The sequence below is a fragment of the Lutra lutra genome, chromosome 6 (genome assembly GCF_902655055.1).
Source record: "Lutra lutra chromosome 6, mLutLut1.2, whole genome shotgun sequence".
Taxonomy (NCBI): Eukaryota; Metazoa; Chordata; class Mammalia; order Carnivora; family Mustelidae; genus Lutra; species Lutra lutra.
Window position 1 is genome coordinate 64,364,883 of NC_062283.1, and position 27,716 is coordinate 64,392,598.

At 41.0% G+C, this 27,716-nt stretch overlaps 1 protein-coding gene across 17 annotated transcripts in view; it reads right to left on the reverse strand.

Annotated features, from left to right (window-relative positions):
* Positions 1-27,716, reverse strand: part of LOC125102710 (adenylate cyclase type 10-like) — a 44,215-nt gene continuing 16,499 nt past the window's right edge. For 4 of the 17 annotated variants that reach the window (XM_047734145.1, XM_047734139.1, XM_047734147.1 and 1 more), the window contains 22 exons: positions 27,505-27,694; positions 26,955-27,010; positions 26,066-26,219; positions 25,715-25,904; positions 24,442-24,528; positions 22,347-22,618; positions 21,458-21,591; positions 20,704-20,832; positions 19,662-19,937; positions 15,421-15,750; positions 10,806-10,869; positions 9,359-9,578; positions 8,877-9,050; positions 6,259-6,431; positions 5,405-5,564; positions 3,250-3,454; positions 3,064-3,160; positions 2,459-2,577; positions 2,077-2,194; positions 1,466-1,664; positions 746-959; positions 1-232 (listed from right to left, as the gene is read on the reverse strand). In XM_047734145.1, coding sequence (XP_047590101.1) covers positions 168-232; positions 746-959; positions 1,466-1,664; positions 2,077-2,194; positions 2,459-2,577; positions 3,064-3,160; positions 3,250-3,454; positions 5,405-5,564; positions 6,259-6,431; positions 8,877-9,050; positions 9,359-9,578; positions 10,806-10,869; positions 15,421-15,750; positions 19,662-19,937; positions 20,704-20,832; positions 21,458-21,591; positions 22,347-22,618; positions 24,442-24,528; positions 25,715-25,904; positions 26,066-26,219; positions 26,955-27,010; positions 27,505-27,694 — 3,626 coding nt within the window. In that variant the 3' untranslated portion in view covers positions 1-167. The other 13 variants (XM_047734144.1, XM_047734141.1, XM_047734140.1 and 10 more) reach the window with 13 other exon arrangements.

The following is a 27,716-nucleotide window of genomic DNA, read 5'->3' on the forward strand; positions in this document are numbered from 1 at the left end:
GCTTCAGAAACACAAGCTTTTATTTTGATAAAGCTAAAGATAGTGATGACCATAAAAGGCTAGTATACTGAATATGTATACTATACAGTATCTTAAAAAGGAGAACTTGGGTCATTTCTTTGTGTCATATACAGCAAGAGAACCGTGGTCCCTTTAGATAATTTTTTTTAACATACACATTCTTGAATTTCTTCATCCTTATTCTCCTTGACATCAGCCACTCTGTCAAATCCTGAAAGCAGGAGCAGAAACAATATCACAAACCCCAAAGAATGTCCTCAGCAATTATGAACCTAACTTATGGCCCTAGAAAAGGAGGAGATTTGCTAACTCTGAGGTAAGGAACTCTATTCTTTCCTCTTTTTCTTGCCCACATTTTACCATTAACCTTCATAGAATTACACTGTGGATGCTAAGGCCTTCTTTCTCCCTTAGTGACCATCCAGATATTCCATGGAAACAATCTGTCTGTTTAAGCTGGGACCAAGGAGGAACTTTCTATGCCCAGGGGTCACAGATGTTGGAACAAAGGGCTGAGAGAAGGGGTCATACTGTTTAATGATAAAACGTCCCTGTCTGTCTGGGCTGGGTCCAGAGCTAGTGAAAGGATGATAATTATCTGCAGAGCAAGGACTAAGTCCTTATAGCTCTGTGTCTCTCCTTTCTTTGGAGCGGCCTTTGACTGTAAGAATCCGAGCCTGTTTGCAACATCTCTCAGACAAGGGTTCCAGGAATGAATGCTTACTCTGCATTCCTAAATTTCTTCCAAAGGAGTTGTTTTCCTCCAGGAATTCTCCCTCTATCCAAATCCTGGTCAAGCAGGTATCAAAAGGTCTGGCAGTATTAGTCGAGGACATGGATTCTCTCTGTCCATATCTCATTACGGAGGCTTTAAGCTCAGAGACCCACTGGTGATAGACTGGGCAGGTCACACATCGAGAGAAGAACTCCTTACAGTACTGAAAGGAGAGGGAAGTCTGTGAGCTCAAGGATGTATACTTTCTTCCTCCACTCCACTCTACCAGGACTTACGACAGTGCCCACTCAGCATACTCACTCAGGGCTCAAGGGGCAGGGAGGAGTGAGTCATGACAAAGCAGGCCCAGAGAGTTGGTTTTGAGCTATAGGGGAACTGGAATGCCTTAGACGCAGAAGGCAGGGCTGTAGGGACAGGTGTCAAACTCAGCCAGAGGGCATCCACTGAGAAGGATTAAGTGTTAACATTTTAATGGTATTGGGTAGTAGCCATGCAAAAGAAAGTCAGGAAATCTGGTCCTGGCCCATGCAAGAATACCTGGGAGGGTACATGAGGTAAGTGGAAAGAGTTTCTAGGTTGAGGAAAAAGGTTTGAGTTGGGAAAAGAGAGACAGAGGCAGCAAGGAGAAGAGTATGGGAGAGATGCAGGTGGCAGAGAGATCAAACTAGAACTTAGGTGTCAGGTGAAGGACAGGAGAGAAGCAGGTACCTTGAGGGTTTGGCTGCGGGTCTCTGGGGGAGTATGCATGAAGACACCCTCTGGCATTTTTTGTAACATTAGCACATGGCACTCCAGGAATCGGACAAAGCCATGTGAACCAAATAGTGAGGCATTGGTTCTTTTCACCAACTGGCGAGCCTTGGAGATGTGGTACTCAACCAGATTCCACTGCGAGTCCTGGGCAAACCTGGAGGGAAGAATCTCATCTCCATCCCCTGCTGACCGACCGTGGCTCTCTCATAGAGTCGTCCAACTTTAAGGCTCTAAGACCTCCTGGACAGTCAGAACTGTGATGCTGGCCAGTGGCCAATGCTATTAACTCACATGAAGGAGACTTAAATGGAGACCATGGGTTATCCAGCACTTCACTGTAACCTTAAACCTAACCCTCAACCTATGCCCAAACCTGCTCAGGGACAAAAAGAAACCTTCTAATAAGATGGGAGGGATGGGAGGTAAAGGTCTTTAGAAAGGCACAGATGCATAAGAGCCCTACCGAGAGGGTTTGTAAAAGGCAGTAGCTTAAATGACCCCATGGTATTCTTAAGTTTCTATTTCTGCCCTTTCCCACCAAGTAAGACTCTGGTACCCCACATTACCACATGGCCAGAGATGAGTGGACCCCCAGCATGACATTACTCTGAGAGTTTAGGATGCAGCTGTGCTCAGAGTGTTGAATGAAATGCAGACACTCGCCAAAGGACCGGCACAGCAATCCTGTGGACAGAAAAGGTAACCAGACTAGGATCAGTTGTCAGTGTAGGAACTGGTATAGAAGGTATGTGGTACAGGGGGGAACAGACAACATCTGAAACACAGACACCCTGAGTCACAATGTGGTTCCTAGACTTTAAGAAACCAGGGGCTAGGATCACGGACATGACAAAGGGACAGCCTCATGACTACCTATGTTCCAAACACAGGGCCCTAATCTAGGTCTGAATCCTTCAGGAGTATAGCAGAGCCCTGCACAAGATTTACCTTTTCCGTAGAGCAGTAGATCTAAGCAAGCAGAATAGAAGCAGGCCAGGCCAAGGACATCATGACTCTGGGAAATGAGTGCCCACTGACTCTCCAGCACGCGGACACATAGATCAAATCTGCCAAGAGACAGAGCCACAGGGACCAGCTAGGAAGTGGGGAGGATGGTAGAGGAGAGGAGGGGATCTTCTATCTCCAAAGTAGCCTAACATCCCCTAGAGATCTTCTCGCCTTATCTCTATTTATACAGAAGTTGTCTGTGCCTGAAAGCAGACCTGCCTCTAAGCAAAGGAAGTAGGAAAATGCCTGAGCCAGTTTCTAGGTTCTTTCTTGAGCTACTGCAATTACCTACCCCCTGCGGAGAAATGAAGAAGAAGAGGGAGGAAAAGGGGGAGGCAGAAGAGAGGGAGAGGAGGAGGAGGAATATGCATTTCCATTCCTAAACCCCACACTTAAAGACAATGCTTCCTGAAATGAATAGAGAAGAGACAGCCCTGGCTGTAAGAAATGGAACAGCATCTCCCTCTCCATTTCAAACTTCCTTGGGAGACCATATCCTCCCCTCTTAGACAACAAATGCAAATGGCAGAAAATGATCTTAATACTTCTTCTTTAGAAATGCAGATCTGAAGAGAACTGAGAGAACCAGATTCTCCAGAGCTGGTTTCTTGAGGTGTCTGCATATCTCATGAGCTTGAAAACCTAAGGAGGTCAAAGAGCATTGTATGAGGCCTAGTGGTGAACTTGGCTTCTCTAAAAGCCCTAGGCCCACCAGCTCCAAGCCCCATTACCCAGCTTGATGGAGAAGTCAAGATGGCCAAGGCAGAGCTTGGTGTAGGCTAAGGCCTGCATGAGCTGGGCTGTGGCCAATAATCCCTCCCTGGAGAACCAACATAGGCTGCTTTTCTGAATGGCCATCTGCTCACACTGTAGCCACTTGTCTCTGTCACCCATATTCTGGGAGAACTGGGATAGGGCCACATAGGTAGAAACAACCTGTGGGGCAACAAACATGCGGCAAAATATTCTGACTGTACATTCACCTTATACTTCCATCTTGTCCCTTTTTTTTGCTAAGAGCCCACTATGGTGCCTTGCTGACATGATCAGGGACTACTGGCATCCCTATCACTCTCCCCGACTCCTGCTATGAAAACACACTCCTTGTTGTTCCCACACTTCTAATTTGATCATTCCCACTGCCTGATCTTGAAACAAACCACTTTCTCTACCTGCCCCCCTTCTTGTTCTCTGATCCCAGACTTCCCCTTCAAGACACTGGACAAACCATACTTCAATGTTTTCTCTAAAGAAGGCCTCTGATACTTGTTCCCTAGAACTCTTCAGAACTGCTGCCTAGATGTCTATTATAAGTATTTGCACATTTGACATCATTGATGACTTTCTTCTTGAAACACTGTCATCACTAGGTTTTGAGGACATCATATTCTTTTGGTAACTGCTCAGTTTCTTTTACTGATTTCTCCTTATGACCCTGACCTCTTAACAATGGAGCTGTTAACTCAGTCCTTGGACCTTTTCTCATTCCCTCGGAGATCTTTTAAACATCGATAAGCCCTGAATTTCTATTTCCAGTCCAGAACACTCCCATGCACCCCACATTCATATGTTCAACTGCCTACTTAACATCTCCATCTAGATGTCTAATAGACACCTCAAATTAAACATGTCTAAAACCTGGCTTCAGTATTTCCCCAAATCTGTTCCTTGTGCAGACTGCCCCATCCCAATTAAGAGCATCTCTATTCCTCTAGAAGTCCAGATTGCAAATCTTGGGATTATCCTTGAATCCTTTTTCTCTCCCATCCCAGAAATGATCCATTTGGTGACTCCTGTTGGTTCTCTCTTGACTGAAGACCACTCCTCCTGCTTCCTCTGCCACCACAACAATCCGAGCCACTATCTCTTGCCTATATTGTTGGGATAGTCTCCTAACTTGGCTCCCTGCTTCCTCTCTTGCCTCCTTCAGTTGATTCTCAATACAGCAGACTGAATGACCCTATTAAAATATAAATAGACTCTGTCACTTCTCTTCTCAGAAACTGCCACTTACTTCCCATCTTCTGTAGTGTAAAAGTCTAAACCCATATAGTGGCCCACAAGGCTACACCATCTGCCATCCACCCTCTCCTGGATCTCTGACTCACCTCCTGGTTCTGTCTCCTCCCCTCCTCACTGTTCCTCAAACATGGACAGCATGCCTCGTGCACCACTGTGGCTTCTGCCGGTGCATTCTTCTCCCTGATAGCCATATGGCTTACTTTCTCACCTCCTTCAGATATTTGTCCAGATGTCACCTGCTTGCTGAGGCTTTCCCTACCATCTTGTTTAAAACTGCACCCCATCGTCCAGCTCCCAGAACCCCATGGCCCCTTGCCTCCATTTAATTTTTCTCCACTGCATTTATTATCAACTAGCATTCCATATATTTCACTGATTTATTGTGTGTTTCCCTGGAACCAAGATCAGTGCCTGGCACATAATGTGTATTCATCAAATATTTATTGAATAGATGGATAAAAAAGATAAGACAGACAGACAGACACTGAAGTTAGGAAGATATTTTTCTTCCTTCTTTTTTCCTAAGTCAGCAGTTCAAATCCTTCTTTAGATCATGGGCTCCTTTGAGAATCCAATGAAAGCTGTGATCTGTTCCCTACCTCCCTCCACTCGTCAAATGTTCTTTTGAACATACACACCAAAGCTGACATTCAGTTCAGGGAACACACAGACAGCCATGCCTGGAAACCCATCTAAAACCCATCTAAAAGAACTCATCTGCAATATGGGAAATGCTGCTCAAACATACAATCAGTATGTCCTATAGAGTCTGGTTATTGTGGATCCATGCTAAACTCAGAATCTCTCTCCCTAGCATTTTAAGTTTCTGACTGAGGTCCAGAGGTAAAGCAAGGACTTGCTTACCTGGGCTTCATTTGCAAATTCCTCAGCAGAATTCTTCTGCATGAGAGTGGCAAGGTAGGCAAACCTGCGGCTGCTGGCTGTGGTGTCCAGGTTATAGAGCTGCCAGAGCAAGGAGAGGCAGCGGACACGCTGCTGTAGGACTGCCAGCTTCTTCTTACTGCTGTGAAGCACAGAGCACTTAGTTTGTCCTTAGTCTGCACAAGTGCCCGCTGTCCCTCCCCATAAAAATCCAAATCTATTCATCAGGGGGCCATCTACAGACTTTCAAACTCAGACATGTTCCTGGGATCCCCATAAGACTTTTTAAACCATCCCTCTTTTTTTTTTTTAAGTCGACCCAGCATGGGACTTGAACTCATGTCCCTGAGATTGAGTCCTGTGCTCTTACTGAGTCAGTCAGGTGCCCCCAAACATCCCTCTTGATTGAAAAAATTCAAAGAAGTGTTTTTAAAAGGGTCGTTCTTTGAATTGCTATTTTGAATATATTTCCAACAAGTTATAACTCAATAACTGGGTAGCAATGAAATATTTTGTATGCATATCAGAAATAATATTGTTACATATATGTATATATATGTATACATGTATATACACATACATATATGTATCTTGATTTGAAAGAGACAGGGTAATATGTATCTTTATTTGAAAAACACAGAGTAACACTATGCTCAAAAACAAAACGAGTCTTCACTCTGCTACATTTCACTGGCTCAGAGAGTAAGGTAGAAGAACTGGAAGTGTTATAGGCTTGAAAGAGGAGTCTTAGGTCAATAGAGGCAACATTCCAGGCCCCATCCTAGTTTAGTTCTCTGGTCCTAAAGGGACTGGGATGACTTGACTAGACTCCTCACTTCTCACTAGAGTTGTTTGGAGATTGGCTTAGCGAACAGGAATGCCAATATTTTTCCAGGAATGTTTGGAAAAAGACACCAAACCAGGTCCAAGGGAAACTCCTTTTCAGCAGTCGAAGGGCTTGCCTGGCCAATTTTTTGGCCAATGTGATCTGTCCTATGTTGAAACAGACCTAGAGATGGGAAAATGAGAAACAGTAATGTAAATGTGGGAAGAGTACTAGGATGAGGCTCTGGTCATTTGGCGTTAGTACTTGGGCTGCTGAGGCGCTAGAGTGAGAGAGCTGCAGCAGGGCCTGGCCACACTAATGAGCACCAGTAGGGCCACAGGCAGGTAAAGGAGTGAGAAAATAGGATTGTGGAGAAAGCACCCTCTTTTCTCATCTCCCTCATGTTTGTCACTGAGAAGGCTGTGGTTTGGAAAGCAATGCTGCTGGACTGAGATGGGACTGTCATACAGCAGAGACTCAGATGTTTCAGATGCCACTGAAAGGATCTGAAATGTCACCAAATCCCTTATCTGTCAGGTCATGCTGCCACAGCGTATGTGGGTGTAGGAGCTGAAGAACTACCTTGAGGTTATCATATTCTTCACGTTTTAAGACTAAATCCTCTAAGAAAGTGATAGTCTATGGTGATTCCAGAACAATCTTGGGAAGATTGCACAACAACTTCTTCTTATAAAGGGAAATAAATAATTATTTAACCTCTGGATTGCTCAAAGACCTCAGATTGAAACACAGATAATATAATACCATGAAAAACTCTTAATATTCTCTTTGGCATTCAAAGCATTCAAAGGCATTATACACATTAGGTTTACTCTCCTAGCCAGATTATCTTAAAATTTACATTGAAATTAGTTTTTATTTTAATTTTTTTAAATTTTAAAGCTTGGCTCTCTAACAAAACATCCCCCATGGTTTTATGGAGTAATTATGTATAAATTGATAATTATCCCAACACATTGTGTTCTGTTGATTTAATAGTAGTGAGGCTGGGAAAAGTTGCTGAGCTGTCCTGAGTTATTCTTATGCAATAAATAAATTTACTTCAATATGTCTTTTGTAAATAGAGTGTCTCATGGCATGCTTTCCCCAGAGCTTCTACTTGTTATATAAATCTCATTCCCTAAGGAAACTGCTTTGATACAGAATAATCTATGAGGCATATATATTTTTTAAAGCAAAATGTAGAATGGAATATAGAGAGTTCCTATTTGTATATAACAAAGGAAAGGGGAGACCATATACATTTATGTATGCCAAACCCCTCTGGTAGAATACATAAAGATTTATAACATCAGGGAGGGGACATAGTAGCTGAGTGATGGGGTTGAGTGTAGGGAGACTTTCATATGTATGTTCTCCGCCCCCCCCCCCACCGTTTTATTGAGATGTATTTGACACAAAGCATTGTGTAAGTTTAAGATGTATGACATGACGGTTTTTTATTAAGATATTGTAACTGACATATATAACGTGTTAATTTTAGGTGTCCAACATAAAATTTTTATGAGAACTTTTAAGATCTATTCTTTTAGCAACTTTCAAATACATAATACAGCATTGTTCAGTATAGTCACTATGCTGCAGATTATATCCCTAGGACTTATTTATCTTATAACTGGAAGTTTGTACCTTATGGTCACCTTCACGTTTATGTCCACTCCCCAGCTGTTCTGAAGTTAGTTTACATGTACTGCACTTAACAAAGGACATGAATAAGCAATTCACAGAAAAATAAATGACCGGTAAACATACAAAAATAACGTACCTTATTAAGAAATACACATTTCAGTATAATATAACTTTCATCTATAGATTAGAAAGTTTAAAACAGACTGATAATATCTGATGTAAGGATGTGAAGAAATGGGAAAAATTCAAATTGATACACAGATGGTTCCTGACTTAAAATGGTTTGACTTAACAATGTTTTAGCTTTCACACAATAGTGTGAAAGTGATATGCATTCAGTAGAAACTGTATTCTGAATTTTGCTCTTTTCCTAGGGTAGCAATATATGTATGGTATGATACTCTCTCATGATGCTGGGCAGCAGCAGTGAGTGCCCTCCCTGTCAGCCATGCGATCATAAGGGTAAACGACTAATAGACTTAAAATCATTCTGTCCCAGTAGAAATTAAGGCTTAGAAAGCTTAAAATAATCTCAAGTTAGAGACAACCTAAATGCATGTGAAGAAGGGACTGATCAAACTTTGATATAAGCATACAATGGAGTACTTGGCAGCTGTAACTGATTGGATGTACACTAATATGCAAAAATGTTCCATCTGTACTGTTAAGAATAAAGGTCAGCTACAGAAGAATGAGAATATAGAATATGATTCTATTTTAAAAACAACAAAAAATAATAATGATATGCCTATGTGTGTGGATCTGGTGGAATTTGCACAATATTAACTATGCTGGGGGTAGCATGGAGCTCTTTTCATTTTCTCCATATTGTGTACTGCAATCTTTTGAATTTGTAGAACGTTTCCTTGCATTATCACATTTACAACTGCATACAAAAAACCAAGATTTTTAAAAGAAATAATAAGGTAACTCTCAAGGAGAAATAACCCAAACTTCAGGGCCCTGCCCTGACTTTACCTCTGACTGAAGACAGCAGAAAGTGGCCTCCTCAAACTGACAGATCTTCACCTTGTGCTTTTTCAAAAATGAGAATGCTGAGGGCTGGCCCAGAAGACTGCCTGCCTTCCTCAAATAAAAGAAGGCCTCCGAACAAGACAAGGGATGGAGAAACAGGATTAGGATTCGGACGACCCTAGTGGTGCAATGAGGTTGAAGGATGCAGTAAGGTTATGATGAGGTCAAGACTGGGATTGGAATCGGGGTGAGCTCACAGTAAGAAACAGGGAGGTGGATGGCACGTGCAAGTCAGGGGCAGGGCGGGCAGTAGTTTGTGCTCTCGGACTAGCACATTCCCACGTGGTGTTTCCTTCTAAACCCCTTCCAGCACCTTTCTCTATCTTGCTCCATTTTTCACCCAAACTGACTGACAGTATGAAATCCCCACCAAATTCCCCAAGTGAAAGGGCTCAGCTCAAGAGCTGGGAGCAGAGCTTGCTCACCATGTAATTCTCTGACAGGTCCAAGGAGGCAGCAGCGGCCTCCAGCAGGTAATAAAATGCACATGTGGTCTCTCCAATGACCAGGCAGTGCCGGGTGAGGGGTGAGATCACGAACTGCAGGATTTCCTCACAGTGACAGGGCTTTCTGGTCAACATGTCTTTGTCGGGGCTGCTCTGAGCCAGCTTCCTGTTCACCTGATCCAGGAACTCTTCCTCTGTTCTTTGTGCAGAGAAGATGAGTGGAGAGTGGTCACAAAGCAACCACTCTTCTTGGGCATTCCCAGGTCTCCAAGCCACTGTTTCTGGGAAGCTTTCCTTTATGACTCATCGGTTCTGTGTTTAGTCTTCTCCTCCATCACTCCATAAGTTTTTGAAAGTCAGGGACCTGATCTATACTGTCAAAACCCTATTAAGGATTTTTTAAAAACCCAAAGCCAATCTAAGTACCTCACAGGTTAAATGGAGAAATAACTACACCTGAAGAGTAAACTAACAGCATGTGAAATAAAAACATGAACATGATACAAGGCAATAAGTAATAAATACATTTCTCTATTGGCATATTTGAACTTTGTCATAACACATTTGAACCTGATTTTATACAGCACCATCTCATCCTATAACAACACTGTCTTTCAGGTAGGTAGAAACTATGTTCCTTTTACCATTGAGGAAATTAAGGCTTAGAAAGCTTAAGTGACTTTTAAATGACCTCACAGCTACTGAATAGAACTAAACCTAGAGCTCACTTCTCTGACTACTAGTCCAGTGCACTTCCCACAAACACCATGAGTTCAAAAGAGGTTAGATCTCTCTGAGACAGAACGACTGAAAAAGATGGAAACTGAGAAGGGCTTTGAAGAATGGGGAATACTCTGATTAGTAGAAGGATGTGGAGGCCACTTAGTATTTCAAAAAGGGGAACTGTGTGAGTACAGATATACAGGTGAGTGTGAGGATGATTTATGTAGAGTACAGATTTTTCTTTGAAAACCATAAGAAATCAGGTAGGATAAGCAGGACAGGAAACTCTAGAGTGGCTGGTAAACTCAAGGTAGGGACATTTAAAATCAATAGACTAGGCATTAGAAAGCCAGGAGGCACATGATTGGGAAATTTAAATTCCTTTTAATATCATCTGGGGACAAACATAATTGAGAAGGCAAATTTATAGCAGAGAAAAATCTGCTATGTGTACAATTCATTTGAGAGCTCTTAAATGAAGCTTTTCCTAAACACTAAGAAATAATTTCCCTACAAAGAATCAAAAATCCCCGTTCCAATTCTCTGTTAACTTGAATTCTGGACTGAGTACAAGTATCACTACTCCAGGGTGGTCAGAGGCTTTCCTGGTCTGCAGGTGAGGTGAGTGGCCCAGTTTAATGGTCACCTGTGTCTCATTTCCTATCCCCCGCACCCAGTACCTCCTCTCACCATCTCCGTTTACCTGCAGTGTTCACTTGTGAAGGTCTCTTGACTTCTGAATGGTTTTGTCTGGAACTGAAAACTATCTGTAGGGAGAAAAAGATTATCTTTCATTATCTATCTTTGTATTAACTGAGAACATTTCCAATTCCTGACTACATCTCCTCCAAAGCTTAGTTCATGACCTAACTGCTTATCCCGTTGTTAAAATGGTAAGTTTAGGTTTAATATTAGCCTATACAAAAAATAGAATGATAGATTACAAATTCCTTAATGCCAAGTATTTATGATTCAAATAGTAACTCCCCTGAAACCTCCCAAACCAGCCCCTAATTTTATTTGCTAGAGAAATGAATAAAGAATATGTCCACCCAGTTTGATGGCTACTTCTAATAGAGAAAATCCCTGAATATATCTGGAATGAATTTATGACAAGATGAGAGTAGACCACAAAGTTAGACCTGGGAGGAAAATCATGAGGGCACCAGATGCCGTAGTCTGTGAGAGTCACTGTGGTCAGCAAGGGGTTTCAGCTTTACCTTTTTACTTTAAACTGGCCTTAAACAGCACTTATCCCTCAGCTCTGACTCTTCCTCTGCAGTTACCTTCTCAAAAAGCAAACACTGGGAATGATGGGGAGATGTTACCATTAGGGCTCAGAAGCACAGGTCATGGGATTGAAAGGGGTCCCAGGGAACTGTGATAGGGAGGACTTGTGTTAAATAAAAGGACCAGCTCTTTGAATACTGAACCATGTCAAATAAGGTAGGGTAAAGTGAGACAAAGGTAACTAAAGAAACGGGAGTTTGGCAGCACTACTGCAACACAGTTTCCAGGGGCACTGGCACATCATAGCCGGTGTGTCTAGGGCCCTCTAGATTTGCGCGGTACCTGTTGTGCACGGCCATGCACAGAGGCCTTGAATCTGGGAAGTATCCTCAGGGTTTGGTTGTGCCAGGAAGGTCTCGAGCCTCTCTCATATAGACTGATCAGGCTGTGTAATCTCAAGCTGACACTGACCTCTCAAAAGGAAAAAGTCATATAGGAAATATGAATGGTAGGGTAATTTTTTCCTAGACCAGGACATTCACTGTTACTTTCCTCTTTCTCCTTGGAAAGTACAATAGTGCAAATGCCCAAAGAGTTCATCAGTCAATGACTAATTTTTCCAAGTCATTGGTCTACCTTCACAGAATCATCAGAATGTTACAGCTAGAGCAGACATTAAAGATTAACTTCTTGATTCTAGTCCCTTACCACCAAAAATTCACCATCTCTCCCTTATCCCTCTCCTCTGCCAACACCACCAACTACTATCAAAGCAGAAAAAGAGATTTGGTTGGGTCTTAACAGCTGTCTTCAAATATTGAAGAAAGGGCTACTCTGATTTGCATTTCCCTGATGATCAGTGATACTAAGCATCTTTTCATGTGTCTGTTGGCCATCTGAATGTCTTCTTTGGACAAATGTCTATTTTTGTCTTCTGCCCATTTTTTTAAATTGGATTTTTCTTTTGGATACTGAGTTTTGTAAGATCTTCATATATTTTGGATACTAACCTTTTATCAGATATGTCATTTGCAAATATCTTCTCCTATTCTGTGCGTTGCCTTTTAGTTTTGTTGTTTCCTTTGCAATGTTAAAGCTTTTTATTTTGATGTAGCCCCAATAGTTTATTTTCCCTTGCCTCAGGAGACATATCTAGAGAGAAGTTGCTATGGCTGATGTCAAAAAGGTCATTCTAGGCACCTGGGTGGCTCAGTGGGTTGAAGCCTCTGCCTTTGGCTTGGGTCGTGATCCCAGGGTCCTGGGATCGAGTCCCGCATTGGGCTCTCTGCTCAGGAGGGAGCCTGCTTCTCCGCCTCTCTCTGCCTGCCTCTCTGCCTACTTGTGATCTCTGTCTGTCAAGTAAATAAATAAAATCTTTAAAAAAAAAAGTGCTTTACAGAAAGGTCATTCCTGTGCTCTCTTCTAGGATGTTTGTGGTCTCAGGTCTCACATTTAGATCTTTAGTCCATTTTGAATTTATTTTTTGTATGGTATAAGAAAGTGGTCCAGTTTCATACTTTTGCACGTTGCTGTTGCTGTCTAGTTTTCCCAACAGGGTTTGCTGTAGAGATTGTCTTTTTCCCAATGGATATTCTTTCCTGCTTTGTCCAAGATTAATTGACCATATAAGCATAGGTTCATTTCTGGGTTTTCTATTCTGTTCCATTGATCTATGTGTCTATTTTTGTGCCAGTACCATACTGTCTTCTTAAAAATTTTTTATTTATTTTTTAAAATTTCTTTTCCACCCAGTTTGATAGCTACTTCTAATAGAGGAAATCCCTGAATATATCTGGATTGAATTTATGACAAGATGAGAGTGGACCACAAAGTTAGACCTGTGAGGAAAATCATGAGGGCACCAGATGCCATAGTCCATGAGAGTCACTGTGGTCAGCAGGGGGTTTCAGCTTTACCTATTCTGTTCCAAAATTCATTGCTCCATGCAATACGTGCCCTCTATAATACCCACCACTAGGCTCACCCAATCTCCTACCACCCACCCCTCCAAAACCCTGATTATTTTCCAGAGTCCACAGGAGAGACTGTGGACTCTGAGGTACCATACTGTCTTGATCATTATAGCTTTATAATATAACTTGAAGTCCAGAATTGTGATGTCTCCAGCTTTGTTTTTCTTCTTCCAGGTTGCTTTGGCTATTCAGGGTCTTTTGTTGTCATTCCATACAAATTTTAGGATTATTTGTTTTAGCTCTGTGGAAAATGCTGTTGGTATTTGGATAGGGATGGCAGTAAAGGTATAGATTGCTTTGGCTAGTATAAACATTTTAATAATATTTGTTCTTCCAATCCATAAGCATGGAATGTCTTTCTATTTCTTTGTGTTGTTTTCACTTATCATCAGGGAAATACAAATCAAAACTACAATGAGAGATCACCCCATACCTGTCAGAATGACTAAAATCAACAACATTAGAAACAATAGGTCTTGGTGAGGTTGTAGAGAAAGGGGAATCATCTATAGGTGGGAATGCAAACTGGTGCAGCCACTATGGAGAACAGTATGGAGGTTCCTCAAAAAGTAAAAAAATAGAACTACCCTATGATCTAGCAATCACACTACTAAGTATTTATCCAAAGAGTACAAAAACACTTTTCAAAGGGATACATGCACCCTGATGTTTATAGCAGCATTATCTACAATAGCGAAAGTATGGAAGCAGCACAAGTGTTTATCAATTGATGAATGGACAAAGATGTGGTATCTATGTGTCCGTTTATCTATCTATCTATCTATCTATCTATCCATCTATCCATCTATCTATCTATGGAATATTACTTGGCCATAAAAAAGAATGAAATCTTGCCATTTGTCATGACATGGATAGAGTCACAGAGTATAATGCTAAGTAAAACAGTCAATCAGAGAAAGATATAAACCATATGATTTCACTCATGTATGGAATTTAAGAAACAAAACAAATGAGCAAAGGGAAAAAAAGACAGGCAAACCAAGAAATAGCCTCTTAACTACTGAGAACAAACTGATGGTTACTAGAGGGAAGGGGTTGGGGGATGGGCTGAATAGGTAATAGGCAATAAAGAGGGCACTTATGATGAGCCCTGGGTGAGGTATGGAAGTTCTGAATCACTATGTTGTACACCTGAAACTATTATACTATATGTAAACTAACTGGAATTTTAAAAAAGGGCACAACTCTGGAAAGCTGGTGAAGTTGCAAGAAGGTAGACTTCACCTTGATGAAAGAAGCTTTGTTACAGCTATTGACAATGAAATGGGCTGTCCAATAACTGGACAAACAAAGAAGGTGAACTCTCATTTGGGATGTGGTAGAAGGGCAACCAGCTTTAGGGAGCACCCATCCATTAATGCAAACTTCTTCAAGCAACCAACTCATATTTATTCCTAAATTCTCACTTCTGGCATTATCTCCTTCAAGGGAGAGCTTCTCCTACTCATTTCTCAGGCTAAGCCAATGGCCCCTTCTCTAGGTACCCCAATGCCTGGGTATGCTATTCTCATTGCCTTTACCATATCGTACTGGAATTTTCTATTTGCATGTCTGTATCAAACCCCAAAACTGATAATTTCAGGGACCCATGCTTACTCATTTTTTATTCTTAATACCTAGTTGCAGCATCTGATACACACATATGTGTGTATCATATATGTGTACAGAGCTTAATAATAATAGTAATAATAGTAATAAGAATAAGAAGAAGAAGAAGAAGAAGAAGAAGAAGAAGGAGAACAGTAGCTAAAATGTACTGAGCACTAACCACGTGCCTGGCATGATCCAGAGCATACTATATATTTTAGCTCATTCAATTCTCACAGGAACACTATGAAATTGGTATTGTTATTTTCCTCAATTAATTGAGGTTAGGTAACTTGCCCAAGATTGCCAACCAAAACAAGCACAATTTCTGAAGTTCCTTCTAGCTCCGAGATTACATTTTTCTTCTTTCTGGTGATTCAGGGATAAATGGCTTCTTCTGCCTATTTTTCTACCTTAATCTGATTCCACCTTTTGGATAAAGAACTCCAAGTACATGAATACGGAGAAGTGCTACCCACGTGTCCTCTTTCTGCTCCCTGGATTTACCTTGGGGAGAAGGCAGCTGCAACTTGTCTGTGATCACTTGTGTTAGTACTGAGCCAGTATCTTTGTAACTACAGAACCGGGAGGTCCCACTGCAGCTCTTGGCAGAACAGACAGCAAAACGGTGGAAGGGGACAAAGTCGCCCCCCTGACAGCTCCCACAGCGGCAGGCCAAATCTTGGAGAAAGCATGCACATTCAAGGTGCAGGGCTATCTGCTGTGCCTTGGGCCACAGCTCCCAAGCAGCTTCTCGTAAGAGTGGCACTCCAAATGCTAGCACCCCTGTTTGAGGTAGGGATAATTCCTCTTGCAGACTGAGAGGAGAGTCAGCATCTGAAATATAGGAAAATCTATGTGAGAATCTCCCTTAAAGGCTTTTTATGCTATCAATAGCAAACTCCCAATCACATGCTGCTAGTTTATAAGAAAATTTTGTTTACATTTCCTCTGTATAAAGTGTATTACACAAATCTGAGAATGATATTGACCATATCTTGTACAAAGTACCACAGAGAAGAAATAAGAAATGGTCAGTGGTACAGAAGTACACTGAATAGATTTCTTAGATGCTTGTCCTAAATTGAGCTTTTTTGACTACAAATTACTATAAACATCAACTCATCAGAAATGCTCTGTTCAGGGGTGCCTGGGTGGCTCAGTCGGTTAAACATCCGCGTTTGGCTCACGCCATGATTTCAGGGTCCTAGAATCGAGTCCTGCAGGGAGGGAGTGTGCTTCTCCTGCCTCTGCCTCCTTCCCCCTGCTCATGTTCTGTCTGTCTCTCTCTCAAATAAATAAATAAAATCTTAAAAAAAAAAAAAAAGAAATGCTCTGTTCAAATGTAAGGCCCCAACATATTTCAAAGTCAAAGGGAAATTATTTGTGGAATATATGTGCTTTGGTAGTCTATGCCACAATTTTAACATGTGGAGAATTTGAGATTGCAAGCTATTTAATGTATATCTTTCTCTGCTCATGTCTGTTTCAATTCCAGATGTGTTTATCCTCCTTGTAAAGTTCAAAATTAGGAATAGTTTATTCCTTTCTTATTATTTATATCTAGAAACCAATAAAAGATTATGAGAATATTGACAAAGTACAGCATCCCTTCCTGATCAAAACTCTTCAAAGTGTAGGGATAGACGGCACATACCTCAATATTATCAAAGCCATCTATGAAAAACCCACCGCAAATATCATTCTCAATGGAGAAAAACTGAAAGCTTTTCCACTAAGGTCAGGAACACGGCAGGGATGTCCGTTATCACCACTGCTATTCAACATAGTACTAGAAGTCCTAGCCTCAGCAATCAGACAACAAAAGGAAATTAAAGGCATCCAAATCGGCAAAGAAGAAGTCAAACTATCACTCTTTGCAGATGATATGATACTATATGTGGAAAACCCAAAAGACTCCACTCCAAAACTGCTAGAACTTGTACAGGAATTCAGTAAAGTGTCAGGATATAAAATCAATGCACAGAAATCAGTTGCATTTCTCTACACCAACAACAAGACAGAAGAAAGAGAAATTAAGGAGTCCATCCCATTTACAATTGCACCCAAAACTATAAGATACCTAGGAATAAACCTAACCAAAGAGACTAAGAATCTATACTCAGAAAACTATAAAGTACTCATGAAAGAAATTGAGGAAGACACAAAGAAATGGAAAAATGTTCCATGCTCCTGGATTGGAAGAATAAATATTGTGAAAATGTCTATGCTACCTAAAGCAATCTACACATTTAATGCAATTCCTATCAAAGTACCATCCATTTTTTTCAAAGAAATGGAACAAATAATCCTCAAATTTATATGGAACCAGAAAAGACCTCGAATAGCCAAAGGAATATTGAAAAAGAAAGCCAAAGTTGGTGGCATCACAATTCCGGACTTCAAGCTCTATTACAAAGCTGTCATCATCAAGACAGCATGGTACTGGCACAAAAACAGACACATAGATCAATGGAACAGAATAGAGAGCCCAGAAATGGACCCTCAACTCTATGGTCAACTCATCTTCGACAAAGCAGGAAAGAATGTCCAATGGAACAAAGACAGCCTCTTCAATAAATGGTGTTGGGAAAATTGGACAGCCACATGCAGAAAAATGAAATTGGATCATTTCCTTACACCACACATGAAAATAGACTCAAAATGGATGAAGGATCTCAATGTGAGAAAGGAATCCATCAAAATCCTCGAGGAAAACACAGGCAGCAACCTCTTCGACGTCAGCCGCAGCAACATCTTCCTAGGAACATCCCCAAAGGCAAGGGAAGCAAGGGCAAAAATGAACTTTTGGGATTTTATCAAGATCAAAAGCTTTTGCACAGCAAAGGAAACAGTTAACAAAACCAAAAGACAACTGAGAGAATGGGAGAAGATATTTGCAAATGACATATCAGATAAAGGGCTAGTGTCCAAAATCTATAAAGAACTTAGCAAACTCAACACCCAAAGAACAAATAATCCAATCAAGAAATGGGCAGAGGACATGAACAGACATTTCTGCAAAGAAGACATCCAGATGGCCAACAGACACATGAAAAAGTGCTCCATATCACTCGGCATCAGGGAAATACAAATCAAAACCACCATGAGATATCACCTCACACCAGTCAGAATGGCTAAAATTAACAAGTCAGGAAATGACAGATGCTGGCGAGGATGCGGAGAAAGGGGAACCCTCCTACACTGTTGGTGGGAATGCAAGCTGGTGCAACCACTCTGGAAAACAGCATGGAGGTTCCTCAAAATGTTGAAAATAGAACTACCCTATGACCCAGCAATTGCACTGCTGGGTATTTACCCTAAAGATACAAACGTAGTGATCCGAAGGGGCACGTGCACCCGAATGTTTATAGCAGCAATGTCTACAATAGCCAAACTATGGAAAGAACCTAGATGTCCATCTACAGACGAATGGATAAAGAAGATGTGGTATATATACACAATAGAATACTATGCAGCTATCAAAAGAAATGAAATCTTGCCATTTGCGACGACGTGGATGGAACTAGAGGGTATCATGCTTAGCGAAATAAGTCAATGGGAGAAAGACAACTATCCTATGATCTCCCTGATATGAGGGAGAGGAGATGCAACATGGGGGGTTGAGGGGGTAGGAGAAGAGTAAATGAAACAAGATGGGATTGGGAGGGAGACAAACCATAAGTGACTCTTAATCTCACAAAACAAACTGAGGGTTGATGGGGGGAGGGGGTTGGGAGAGGGGGGTGGGGTTATGGATATTGGGGAGGGTATGTGCTATGGTGAGTGCTGTGAAGTGTGTAAACCTGGCGATTCGCAGACCTGTACCCCTGGGGATAAAAATATATGTTTATAAAGCTGTAAAAAAAAAAAAAAAGAAAAGGAAAAAAGAAAGGATGAATACCCAAGTTTTGTAGCAACATGGACGGGACTGGAAGAGATGATGCTGAGTGAAATAAGTCAAGCAGAGAGAGTCAATTATCATATGGTTTCACTTATTTGTGGAGAATAACAAATAGCATGGAGGACAAGGGGAGATGGAGAGGAGAAGGGAGTTGAGGGAAATTGGAAGGGGAGGTGAACCATGAGAGACTATGGACTCTGAAAAACGATCTGAGAATTTTGAAGGGGTGGGGGGTGGGAGGTTGGGGGCATCAGGTGGTGGGTATTGTAGAGGGCACGGATTGCATGGAGCACTGGGTGTGGTGCAAAAATAATGAATACTGTTATCCTGAAAAAATAAAAAATTAATTAAAAAAAAAAGATTATGAGAATATTTTCTGAACCAAAAATCAAGATACAGATACTTAACACATGGGGTTAACAAGGAGCTAAAATTCTCAGAATTAAGACAATTCTGAAAAATACAGGTTATTCGGGGCACCTTGGGTGGCTCAGTGGGTTAAAGCCTCTGCCTTTGGCTCAGGTCATGATCCCAGTGTCCTGGGATCGAGCCCCGCATGGGGCTCTCTGCTCAGCGGGGAGCCTGCTTCCTCCTCTCTCTCTGCCTACTTGTGATCTCTGTCAAATAAATAAATAAAATCTTTAAAAAAAATTAAAAAATACAGGTTATTCATTCACTATAATCACAGCTCTTTTGTGATTAAAATAATCACTTTCCCCATTTCTTAGCCATAGTTTCAGGGAATTGAGGCCCATGATAAAGGATACTGATGTTCTTTTGAACACAGCTATCCCCAGTCAAGGCTCCCTGTTCAGGTAAGAACAAGGAAGCAGCTCTTCCTCACCTGGCTTTTTCTTCTTCTCCTCTTTGGTTTGTTCAATAATTTTGATAGAGGAAGGCACTAATATTGACTCGGCAGGAAGCTCCTGACTCCTGTTGAACCAGCGGAGCACATGCATATCCACAAGAGCCCTCAGCACCTGAAGTAGCTTGTTTTTATTCCAGGCAGGCAGGAGGTGCTGCAGCAGATCTATGTGGAAGGAGTGACCAATGACTGCAGCACACTTAACCAGTAACTGCTCTTCTAGGCTCAACTGATCCAACTGGTTTACTGCTATTTCTGGGTGGGGAGGGAGAAGTGAACAAGCTTTCTATAAACATAGAATACATTATGTTGATAATCTGTTCACTTAAAAAAAAAAAAATAAAAGGCTTGCTTTTGGTCCTCTCCTTCTCCACTCACCCTAACCTCTCAAGAGAGCCTTTTCTCCAAGTCCTCACGTGTCCTCATTCCCCATTCATTGTTCAACCAACAGCAACCACGAGGTTTTCACCACACCACTGAAACTATTCTCCCCATGGTCACCAAAACTTTCCTCATTTCTAAAAAGAACATCCCCTATCTGATGATGCCTACTCAATTCTGATGGTTTCTCCATTCTTTATCGCATCAATCATTATAAGCTTATTTTGCCCTCTTTCTATTCAACTCCTGCTATGTGTATAACACTGTCTCTTTACTAGCACCAGAGATAGGTTTTCTTAAATCTCAGCCACATTACCTTCCTTCCTTACTGCCTCCTCTAGCATGGGAATATGCAAAAAGGGAAACACAGGACCCAATTTTTATCAAATAACTAGAAAACTCTTCAATCATTAGTCAGCCCCAGAGAATAAGGGGCTCACTTAAGTAAAATATTACTCAAGTAGCATTACTAATCTCTTAAAAGACTCTTTGGGCAGTGCCAGAACTTATTTCTAGAAGGCAATTTATTTTTTAGAAGAAAATGGAGCTAGCATGATAATGAGAGACCTATAGTCAATCACCAAATTACTAGTGCAATGACATTTGTAATTGTTTCACTTGAGGTTTTCAAGGGACTTGCCTTTTAATAATGGTGGAAGAAGCACTGTATCCAAGTTCACATTATCCTTGACTGTGCAGATATAAAGTTCTTGGTCTTCTTCACAGCCAGCAGGAAGAATACCATACATTGTGGATTTCATGGCATTGGCTGTAGGGAAAGAAGACTATGACTGAGAAAACACCATGCTCATTGACTATAGTTTTAAAGGCACAGTATTACAAAAAGTTAGTCAAGAAACTAACAGGATGAAGACAGAGCATATGTTTAAAGTGGCTTCTCCACCCTCCTGTCTGCTAATTTTCTCTTAGAAACTAACAATATTTTCTCTACCATGTAGTATCCAGTATTTATACTCTCCCTGTTTACTTTCCAGCAGCTCCCTCTTCTATTATGTCACAGTGCCTCACAACCTTAGGATGCCTTTCCAGATTTACACATACCTCTGCCCCTTCCTCCTCCTACTCTCCTCCCTTCTCCCACCCTGTCTAAATCATCATGTCATCCTTCTCATCAGTAATTAATGTGCAATACTCTATTGAACTCTTAGGTTTATAAATCCTCTTTTCCTATCCCTACCTCCTGGGCTGCTCAAAAAGGAACTGTAATAGATCGACTGGCTCGATTAAGGTCTCTGAAGCAGGCCAGGAAGGCTTACTTTTGCTTATAATGTTAGTAGGGAAAGGGCACATGCCTCATAAGGGTCAGGTGATGCCATAAAAAAGGATGAACCCCAGAAGCAGGACGATAGTAGAACCTTGGAAGCTAAGCTTACCTGAGAGGGTCTCCCATTTGCTCTTCTCCTCCTCCTTTTGGAGGTTGTGAAAGAGCAATATATCTTTGGAAAGAAGGTCCTGGCATAAGACCTCACAGTAGAGGGGGTTTCCAAAGCACCTGTGGAGAAGGTAGCTGTAGAAAGGTAAGTAGGGGATTGCTGACTAAGATGCCCACTTGAAGAGAGCCAAGTACAGGGAGGGATATTTCATACTGAGGAATATTTCTTCTTTTGTTAAAGTCAGCTTTTTTTTTTTTTTTTTAAAGATTTTATTTATTTATTTGACAGACAGAGATCACAAGCAGGCAGAGAGGCAGGCAGAGAGAGAGGAGGAAGCAGGCTCCCTGCTGAGCAGAGAGCCCGATGCGGGGCTTGATCCCAGGACCCTGAGATCATGACCTGAGCCAAAGGCAGCGGCTTAACCCACTGAGCCACCCAGGCGCCCCTAAAGTCAGCTTTTGATGATATACACTGATGGAGGCAAGCAGCAACACAGAAATGTAAAAATAATTTTTTTTTCCAATTAGTTTGAAATGTGTTTTAGTAGTAACTTCTCTTTTTTAACTATTTTGTTTTTATTGCTATTAAAAAGAACTAATGTCCCCTTACAAAGAGCCCTAGAAAGTGACCTGACCACATATAACTGACACCAGAAGCAAGCCATCCAATTCCTAACTGTCCTGTGAAAACCTGGATGATGGCCTAGAGAGGTAGCCCTTTAATGGTTTACTAGGAGACTGTCTATCCTTAAATCTGATCTTGGGCCTTATCATGGTTACTAAGGTCATTCTTTCCCCCAACATGGGTAAGTGAGACCTGTGTCTTCTCACTTATATTATGGCACTGGCTCTGCCCTTAATGAAGTGCCCAGCTCGTCCTAGCCACTCACATCTGCAGCTCTTGGGGGATGCTCACCACCCCCAGTTCCCAACATGCCATTCTCAACAGTGAGGTTGTTGCCAACTTCAAAATGGGCACAAGGACAGCCTGAGAGCTCTGCAGGAAGTGTTGGGCACAGCCACACAGGCTGAAGATAGGGGTCAATGTCATCACCATGACGATGGGCACAGTGGAGAGTAATGTTTCCAAAAACTCCCAGGAAGCTGCATCCATATATTGGGCTTCGTCAATGAGGAAAATCAGTGGTGTTTCCCTCACTGCCTGAAAATAACAGCAAAGAAACAGTGACAACCTTTGATTAGAAATGAAGTAACCTGATTTTCAAATGTACCATGAATTTCCCAATAGCAATTTGAATAGAATATCAACACAGTCTGGGATTTTTGAGTAAAGTATATCCTAGGGCCAGGTAATATTTTATTTCATAAATATAAAATATAGCCAAGTATACCTAATTTCTAAAGAAATGTACTTTCTTTGGACAAGAAAATAATCTAACTGAAAAACAAAATGAACATCAAAATATTCTCCAAATCAAACTTGAAGCTTTCAAACATTTCATTTTGGCCAAAGCTTCAGACTGTGGGAATTCAGAATACTTTATATCAGTAACTTTCAAACCAGGCTGCACATCAGAATTACCTGAGTACTTCCTAAAACTACCAATTACCAAGCCCCACTCATGTAAACTTAAAAAAAATACACTCATTTTTATCTACATTCCCCACTCCCTTCCTGCAGCAGGTAACCTTTCTAAGGTGTTTACTGTAATGCTTTTGTTTGTATTGTGTTCTTATAAAATGTGCATCCTTGTTTAGTTAAGTAAATTTTCTATGTAAATGCTACTGTGTAAATCTCATTGTTTCTCTTTTTATTCAGAATTATTTTTAAGACCACTCAGTATTGCAATGTTTTCATTTATTCCCTTACTTCTAAACTTCTGCATTATCCTGCATAGCGTTTATCCATGAGTTCATGCCAATGCCTCCCTCACCTCCACACACACTGCAGTAAATAGATTACCCAAGACATAGGTCCAGGAGTGGAATTGCTAGGTCTCGAAGATGCAGTTTATTAAAATTTGACTAGTAACTTCTAGATTTCTTTCCAGAATGACTACATCAGTTTCTGCTCATAGATATTTTTGACTCTGTAATCTGGGTTAAGGCTTGAGTGTATTTGTAATAAATAAGAGGTAAAACAGCTATCTGCTTGCATTCAGAAACCACTGTTTTAAATTAAGTTACTAAAATCTCATTAAGAACCAAGGGTCAAATAGAGCTACCCTATGACCTAGCAATTGCACTACTAGGTACTTACCCCAAAGATACAGATATAGTGAAAAAAAGGGCACATGCACCCTAATGTTTGTAATGGCAATGTCCACAATAACCAAACTGTTCAAGTGTGCGAGGAGCTAAGATGCCCTTCAACTGATGAATGGATAAAGAAGATGTGGTCCATATATACAATGGGATAATACTCAGCCATCAGAAAGGATGAATACCCACCATTTGCATCGACATGGATGGAACTGGAGGGGATTATGCTGAGTGAAGTAAGTCAAGCAGGGAAAGGCAATTATCATATGGTTTCACTCATACATGGAACATAAGCAATAGCAGAGGAATACAGGGAAAGGGAGGGAAATTTGAAGGGGGAGAAATCAGAGAGGGAGATGACCATGAGATACTGTGGACCTGGGAAACAAACTGAGGGTCTCAGAAAGGAGAGGGTGGGAGGAGGGGATAATAGGGAGATGGGTATTAAGGAGGGTACGTATTGTGATGTGCAGTCGATGTTATACATAACTAATGAATCACTGAACACTACATCAAAGACTAATGATGTACTATACAGTGGCTACCCGAACATAAAAAAAAAAAAGAAGAACCAAGGATCAGGGAAGAGCAAAGAATTTTTCTTGTATTTTGTGTAATGGGATTGGTTCAAGGTTAAAGATAGATAGAAGCAATGAAGATGTCACAAATAGGTCTAAGTCAAGGTGTACTATAGATAGATTAAAATAACCACAAACCACTTCCACATTTTAAGAGTTAATGGTATGTAGCAAAAATACCCACCTCCTGAAGCACTTGAAAAAAACATGACTTAACCTTCTTTTGTCTGGTCAGGTCATCCATGTGCGAAACTTTGAAGGACAAGGGAAACTAACCAGGAAAATTATTCATGTATTAGCATTCATAATGACAATCTAAAAAAAATTACACGGGTTCTCCAAAGGGAACAGAGAGTGATTCTATTTTGAGTGAGAATGGGTTTCTTCTATAGGACTGGGCATAGGGTCACAAATGCCACTCCAACAACAATTAGAGTTCAGTGAGTGAGATGGAAAGTCAACTGGAGGTGAGAGAGAGAGAGAGAAAGAGAGAGGTCCTTTTCATACCTAGACTCTGGCAAACCCTTAAAGGGTCATGACTAAGAAGTAAAGTGACAAGTTGGACTTAGCAATGTCACTTTGGACAGCTCCAGTACCCCAGTTATTCCAAGTATGCCAGAATGAATGAGTGCATGAAACTGTCAGAAAGAATCGCAACAGGCATCTTCTAACATTGTGCTAGGCCATGGCATGTGAGTTACCCCAGACCTGAGAGTCAAAGTGAGGTTTTTCCTACAGCACTTTGGCAAGAGCCAGAGCCAGGCCTGTCTTAAAACAGGGCTATGCTGAGGGATTGGAGATTTTCCTTTTATCTATTTTCCATTAGATACAATGCCCTGCAGGCTTGGTAGATTAGGAGAAGTGATAGAGGAAAAATAAATGGAATTGTGGATTAGGGAATTCTTAGTCTGCTCACTCTTGGGTACCGCATAAACCCTAGACCTCTGGAAGCTTCTGAGATTCAGTTGCTGGTCCAAGTGACAAACTAATGGCTAGCGTTAAAGTATAAAACATTTCAACTGACTTGAGAACACATGGATTAAATTGCTGGGGACACTCAACTGGTCAGTGTTAGCTTGACAGATTAAACACTCACATTTATACTATGATCTCTTAAACACCACCTCCTTCCAAATGTATGCACTAATCCCATTAAGTACTATAATCTTCATTTCACAGGTGAAAAAAAAAAATGTAGGCTCAGACAAAGTGATTTGTGCCATGACATTCCATGAGCAAGTGTTGGAGTCAGTCCTAGAACTACTCTCCTCAACAAAGAGAAAGCCTGGGTTTTGGTGTCAAAGGGATTTCAAATCTCAACCTTGTCATTGTTAACTGCTGTTCTTAGGCTATACATATATGGCCTAAGGGCATTAGATTACAAAACAGTCCTGGGTCCAACTATCCATCAAAAATAACAATAGTAATCCAATTCAGAAAGCCACCGCCTTCATTACCTTCACAAAGAAGAGGTCATTAAAAAGGCAGTGAAGAGGTTCCTCTACTATCCCACGGAGCTGTTTGTGTAGGCACTCTTGCCGGTAATAGGCCGGACACGTATCAATGTCAAAGAAGATGGCCATGAGGGTCTGGATGGCATAGAAGCACTGCTTGAAATCTGCTTCCTTCAGCTTCAATGGTAACACCCTGGTGAATGTAATATGGTCACTGGGAGTCCCTTGACCTACAGAGAGGTTACTCACTTCACCAGCCCAAGGATGCTGAATCTAATGATAAAAGAGTCTCATGAGCAAGGGAAGGGAGCCTCAAGAGAAGTAGACAGTGAGCCAGAAAGCAGGAGTCTTTACCTGTGCTCCTCCTTTTGGGCCAGGAAGTTAATTTCAGCCAACAGCTGACTTTTTCCATAGCCTTTTCCACCTTCATACAAAACTGCTTGTCCCTTCTTCTGGTGCAAACATTCCTGCTGCGCCATTTGGAAGGCTTCTAGTTCTTTCTCCCGGTCTGTAGAGAGACAGGGAGCACCTAATACTCCCGCACATTTTAGTAGACACTCCATTTATTTTGCAAAGGTTACTCTCAGAATGGTTTTTCCCCCTAGAGTCCTAGGCAGAATCCCAGTCTTTGATGAGGCTTCACATCCCTTTGCATAAAATCAACTCTGGACTATACAGAAATGTGTGCTGGACTTGGGGGTTTGCCCCGGAGCCCAAGAAATAACATTAAGAATAATTAGGGACCACACAGACATGGAAGCTACTATATCCTCTTAGCTTTTCGTAACAATTTCCATTATAACAATTTAGTCTTCAAAGTCGGTCACTGCTACATAAAGATAATAGACTAATAGATATAAATTAAGATAAATATAGGAAATATACAGTGTGTGTAGTAATAGTCTTGGTCCTCTCCCAGCTGTCTCGTGATGAAAAATTTTCCTCTAGAATGACCCACAAGAAGCTAAGCAGACCTCAAAAGCTGAACTCTGACTTACAAAGATTCTTACTAAATGTTGGTACTTCTCAGGCAAAGCGAGAAGACTCTACCTGAAGTGTAAACATTCAACACTGAAAAGAAATGGCAAGGTCTCTTCAAAATTAACATAAATTCAGTAAGAAGGCTGCTCTCTATATTTTAATATAACGCTTAGAAGCACTTAGTCTTGCATTTTTAAAAAAATCACATTTAACCATCTATAGCCAAAAAAAAAAAATATATGATTTAAGGTAGAAAACTCACCTAACAAAGGGTGATTTTTATTTCTATCTCTGGCCAAATGTCTCTTCCCAAACATTCTGGGAAAAAAGACAAAGGGAAACGTGTCTAGTAACAGATTGGGATAGATAGATAGAATGTATATCTCTAAATAGCTAGAAGACAACTTGTCTCATCAGCAAGTACTTTCAGATAATTGAAAAGGTCCAGAGTTCTATATAAAAGAGTTTTAAAAAATTAAAAATCTTTGGGATCAGGAAGGGGAGAATACTGATTGTTCTAGGTCCAGAGAAGTAAATTAATTGTGAGGTAAATAAAGAAAAAAAGAACACCCAGATTTGTGACCTACTGGATTCTCTTCCTGTTGGGATAGCAAGAAGTTCACTGAGGAACTAGCTAAGAGTTAAACAGAAAAGCTAAAGATCTCAGACACTAAACCCTCTTCTTATGTCTCTTATTCCTGCAGACTAGGACTAGAAGCATCTTTCTTTCTAGTTTCATACACTTAAACACTGATGATTCCTATATCCTGATTCTGTAAAAGAGATGGGAATAAACTATTAATGACACTCACATACATCTTCTATGGCCAAGGTATTCATACATCTTCCCTGGGTTGGAGATATTTTTCATCATTTTCTCTGGGAGTTTCTTGAAGTTGTAAGCAGGTAGCATGGATCTTAGATATGTTACCTCATCACAGGACACCAAACCTGGATAAGCAGATATCATCCTGGCCACAAGGCTCACCTTTGGGCCAATAACTGTGTCAGAGAGACAGTAAAG